The sequence below is a fragment of the Morone saxatilis genome, unplaced genomic scaffold, assembly GCF_004916995.1.
Source record: "Morone saxatilis isolate NCDOM2014 unplaced genomic scaffold, NCSU_SB_2.0 Contig12, whole genome shotgun sequence".
NCBI classification, from domain to species: domain Eukaryota; kingdom Metazoa; phylum Chordata; class Actinopteri; family Moronidae; genus Morone; species Morone saxatilis.
This window is the reverse complement of record NW_023339674.1, coordinates 38,162-43,758: the sequence shown is the minus strand read 5'-3', so window position 1 is coordinate 43,758 and position 5,597 is coordinate 38,162. Positions and strand designations below refer to the sequence as shown.

Here is a 5,597-nt window from a genome sequence, read left to right as displayed (position 1 = left end):
AATCATATTTCAGAATAGACTTTACTATCTTGCAGAATCCCTATAGTTTTTATTTGACAGTGTAGAGCCAACACCACGAAGCAAACCAACGCCAGACCCACACCCACGCAGCCACGGCAGGCCAAGACAGCAACTGAAGACACAATCTGAAATCATAACACAGTCTATATTAACTGGTCACTCCCAAATTGATAATCTTATTAATAGTGCTGCAGGCGTCGTACGATCACATTAGAATTCTATCACTCCGTAGAAAACAGAAAATAATAAGAACATAGGAAACTAGGCACCGTGTACAGACACCAAACTGCGTCAATTTAAACGCAAGAAACAAGGAAATCAGAAAGGGAAATTGGGCGCGCTTCGAAATTATTAGAAGTATCGGCTTAATTTTGCAAAATAATCTTAAAATTAGTAGTGAGAAAGGCCTTCCGTACTGCCAGAGTGGAGCCTATTACCTCAGCACTAATAGAAGAAAAATAAGAACAACCCTAGTTTCCTCTTTAGCAGCTGCAGACCAGGCTACAGAGATCACCAGCTCTATTGAGCAATGTATCCCCTATAGAACTTTAAGTGAGCAGATGAGCTTCAGGAAATTCTTTATAATAAATTATTACTATTAGAGAGAAAAGATTAGTCACCAATACCCTCAATAGGTATCCAGCTCTTCAAGATCAGATGACTGTCTTAAACTAATGCAACCTCAGGAGTATACATTTAGAATGTTTTGTGTATCAGTCGTTCATCAGTTACTGTAATAATTTCTTCTCGAGCGCAACAAGCCTGTGGAGATCCAATGCCCAAACCTAGGCTGCTAAAATGGTAACCTTAATTGGCACGTTTTACTCGATATGATTATTTTCGTCAGTTATCAGGAGTAGTAGCAGCAGTCTTTAAAGTAGCTGTAATTAAACCTCCTTTCTGTAAAAAGGCCATCTCTGACCCAGGGTTATTTGCCAACTAGGTAGATCCGATTTCTAACCTTCCCTTCCTCTCTAAAGATTTTATAACAGAATAGTCCCAACAGTTGTGTGACTTTCTTACATGCAATTATTAATTTATGTTTTGTGGAGGATTTTCAGAGTCGAAATTTTAGAGTTCATCACAGCGCAGAGACAGACGTCTGGTTAAAGTTACAATGACCTTTTTGATGCTTCCAACAATGGACTTGTCTCTGTACTCTGTATTAGTTAGATCTTGAGTGCGTGCACGTTTGACACCATGACCATAATATTCTTTTCAGGGAGATCTTGAGCATCAGAACGTGCGAAGATTACACACTGGAGACGAGCCAGGAAGACTTAACGCTGGTATAGGTTCCTTATCAGGATCGTTTCGATGTGTAACGATGAGTAAGATAATACATACAGATTAGTCAGGGTTCAACAGTTGCTGGTACTTGGACCAAGACTATGTTATTTATATATGCTCCCTTAGCCATTATTAGGAAAGCACGTCCATTATTCCATTGCTATGCAGTGATACGCAGTATATCTTCGATCGAATGCCCGATGGAAATTGATCGAATTATCTAAATTACAGACATGTCCTAAGATAAAATCCCTGGAAGCTGGCATTTCTCGATGTTACAGTCAGGAAAAAAAATCGTTGGGGTATACTTAGGCCCTCAGAGATCACTGTCTAAAGATATTAGTATCGTAGATGATACTTTGCCTCTAGTGCGGAATTCTGGGGAGTTATCTTGATAGACTGTCGTTTAATGTGATGAATGAGTTGTTCTCTGTTCGAGACCATGCCTGCAGTGAAGTGTGTGTGAAAGGTGAATGATGCCCGTAGTGTGAACGCTTTGAGTGGTCGGAAGAGCTCGAAAGCGCTAGTATGGGCCATGTTATATCCATTTACCATCCTGTCAGTTGTCCTGTGCAGTATCCTCAGGCAGCTCTCAGATTCGTGCTGTACTCTCCTCTGCGTCCTCTGCTGTCTCCCGTCCTGAAACTCTTTGTTTCTTGGTTCAGCGAGTGCCTTCAGGTCACTGTAAGTATTAGGCTTATCGTTTCTAACACATCAACTCTGTTCACTGGTTCACTGTTCACCCCCCCACCACCACCACCACTATTCAAAACCCCATAAGAAAAACATCATGTTTATGTTTATTCTGTAAAGACAATTAGGTGGCCACAGAAACAGTACACAGGGAATACTGCAGATGCACCACAAAGATGCTCCAGGAGTATTATTGCAGTATAAGTACACAAGATGTAATATTTTACTGCTGCAGAGGATTTTGGGGAGAATCCAGCTCATTTTCACTCTGAGGTTCTGATTCGTCATCCTGAGAACATCACAGCAGACACAGTTACATAACACACACACACACATATTAAATATTCCATATAAACCAGATCAGGAAGTGGAACACCAAAAATCAACATTAATTAGAAAAATAAAATCAGCTGATTGATCCCCTGAGAGAAAAACTAACTGACCTTAAAACAGCTCTCTCTGGAACGGCGTTAGCGCCGCCTGCTGTCAGTGTGTCTGCAGTAGAACAGTGTTAGCATCCCCTGCTGCAGATACAGGCATTCCTGTTGTAAATGTTTGTCACCATTGTCTTTACATTTGCTGTTGTATATATATACATATATATATATACATACATACATATGTCATAATGTGTAGAATAATGCAAGCAGACTGAACTCTGCTCTCCATTCTGAAATCTCCAGCATAAACAAATGTATTTTTATATTTTATTAATTCATATAAATTCAATGTAAACATTACTGGCTGAGATAATGTGTATATTAGACTGTAATGTGTGGAATAATGGAGTTATATGTGAACTTTAATTTCAGCATTCATCAGCCATCAGCAGTCCTGCTCTCTAAATATCAGCATTATAAAACAATATCAGCTGACCACTAGTTCTAAATATAGTTTATATCTATAAAGAGCAGCTCGCAGTGGACATCAGTGATGTTGTTCACTGAGGAAACCAGTAGAAACAAGTGGAAATGTCACAGTGGAAGTGTCACAGTGCAAACCAGTGGAAATGTTACAGTAGAATTTAGTGGAAATGTCACAGTTGAAACGTCACAGTGGAAACCAGTTGAAATGTTACAGTGGAATTTAGTGGAAACGTCAGTTGAAATGTCACAGTGGAAACCAGTGGAAATGTTACACTGGAATTTAGTGGAAGCCAGTGGAAGCCAGTGGAAACCAGTGGTAATTAGTGGAAACGTCACAGTGGAAACCAGTGGAAGCCAGTGGAAATTAGTGGAAACGTCACAGTGGAAACCAGTGGAATTCAGTGAAACCCAGTGGAAACGTCACAGTTGAAACCAGTGGAAATGTACAGTGGAAACCAGTGGAAATGTACAGTGGAAACCAGTGGAAATGTTACAGTGGAAACCAGTGGAAACCAGTGGAAACGTTACAGTGGAAAAGTTACAGTGGAAACCAGTGGAAACGTCACAGTGGAAACCAGTGGAAATGTTACAGTGGAATTTAGTGGAAACGTCACACTTGAAACCAGTGTAAACATAGCAGTGGAATTTAGTGGAAACGTCACAGTGGAAACCAGTGGAAATTAGTGGAAACGTCACAGTGGAAACGTCACAGTGGAAACCAGTGGAATTCAGTGAAACCCAGTGGACATGTTACAGTGGAAACCAGTGGAAACGTCACAGTGGAAATCAGTGGAAATGTTACAGTGGAATTTAGTGGAAACGTCACAGTGGAAACCAGTGAAAGCCAGTGGACATGTTACAGTAGAAACCAGTGGAAACCAATTCAATTCAGTTTTATTTGTATAGCACCAAATCATAACAGAAGTTATCTCAGGACAAGAAACAATTTGCTATCATCTAGTCCAAGCCAAAGCTAACATTATTGTACATCATGAAGGCATTTTTTACTTATCTTTTATATTGAGCTTTATTGATCCAATCTTGTTTAAAGTCAGCTGTCACACAGCTGTTTTTTACTCACAAAGCTTTCATGTATGGTGCTGCCATTGCCAGCTCTCTCTGCTGTCTCTGTCCTTCACTTTGAGCTCCGTTTGTGAGAGCAAAGACAGCGGTAGAGAGCAAACACAACCACTGTCATCAACCAACCAACCTGCTAACAATGACATTAATCAATGAATGACTCCTCCTCAACTCCTCCTTGTGGCTTTACTTCCTCCTACTTACAACCTTCGTATCACCTCCTTATGGAGTCTGTCATTGTTTGGGGTTTTAAGCAGATAATTATTAATGATTACAGAGGATTTATTATCCAGTGACAGATGGAAGAACATCAGTTTCACTTCATCAGAGGAGAAATAATTTAAAAAAAAGTCACTAACTGCAGTCCACTCCTGCTGTTCTAATGCTCCAACCAAACCCTCTTTATCCCATAATTCACAGCTTCCTGCTCCTGCAGCCCAGCCTTGGGGTTCAAACAGCCCAGAAAAGGAGGAGGAGGAGGATTAAAGACATAAAAGCTCCTCAGCGTTTTCTAGCGTGCTTACAGGAAGACAGAAAATATCTTTAAAATCTAGAACCAAAGAAATCAATCAGTGAACGCTAAATATTCTTCATTGATATTTTAATATCATAATTATTGATATCTGATTTTTTATCATATTTCACTATCATAATTATTGTTAGTTGATTATCATATTTTATTAATTGCAGATTTAAAATCGTATTGTTGCTCTGTGTGTTGTGAATCAGTCTTAATAAAGTAAATAAAGACCACCCTAACGATGATCTTCTCAAACACACACACAGTAAAGGATTTGCAAGTTAACGCTAGCCTCAGGGGCTAAAAGGTTTACTGCTGCTTAGCAACACCTCGATGTTAATACACAGATTTTAACTCCTGAATCAAACATGAATGAAATCAAGACTTAATACTGATTAAAGATAATATAAACTCCATAAATAATATACACTGTGATATAATGTAGATATTGATACAGACTGAAATCTAAAATATATATAATAACAGTAATATATACAATAAGTAAACAATAACACATTAAATAAAAAATAAAGTGCTGAATATTGACTTAGATAATATGATAATAATAATATACACTGCAATATAATGTAGATATTGATACTGTTCAATAAGCGGTTGGTTGACACGTCCTGGGATACCTGTCTGCTCCCAAAGAATTGTGGGTAATGCATACAGAGTGAGTCACACTGCTAAACTCAGAGCAGTTTCTATCTGCTGACACTGTTTCCAGTTCTTTCTGTCTGATTTTCCTCTTCCTGTGGAGTCATCCTCACCTGACTGCAGGCAGATCTGCACTGACCCAACATGCCTTCTCCTGCTCCTCCTGCTCCTCTTCCTCCTCTCTGGTCTCACACTCCTGCAGTCGAGGCTTTGGGCAGAATTGTAAAAACAGTCCAGTGACATTTAAGAAAATTTCTCATCTGTTCAGGAAGCTGCAACACTCCGACTGACTGAAAAATAATAATTCATAATACAATTCATTATTAATTATTACACTCAGTGACAGAAATGAATTAATTCAGGACCTGGCCATCGACTCATGCCGGGGCCTGCAACCCCTTATCATCGGAAGCAGAGGGAGTCTTCACGGGCAAATAGCACATCTTTTCATCTACAGTTTGTTTTGA

The 5,597-nt window shown here is 39.3% G+C and overlaps 1 protein-coding gene across 1 annotated transcript in view; it reads right to left on the bottom strand.

Annotated features, from left to right (window-relative positions):
* The window catches only part of LOC118321929 (glutamate receptor ionotropic, NMDA 3A-like), a 31,071-nt gene that overhangs the window by 22,738 nt on the left and 2,736 nt on the right, over positions 1 to 5,597 (bottom strand). Inside the window, exon 2 of the mRNA XM_035653491.1 lies at positions 5,270 to 5,338. Coding sequence (XP_035509384.1) covers positions 5,270 to 5,338 — 69 coding nt within the window. The remainder of the gene's footprint in view (positions 1 to 5,269; positions 5,339 to 5,597) is intronic.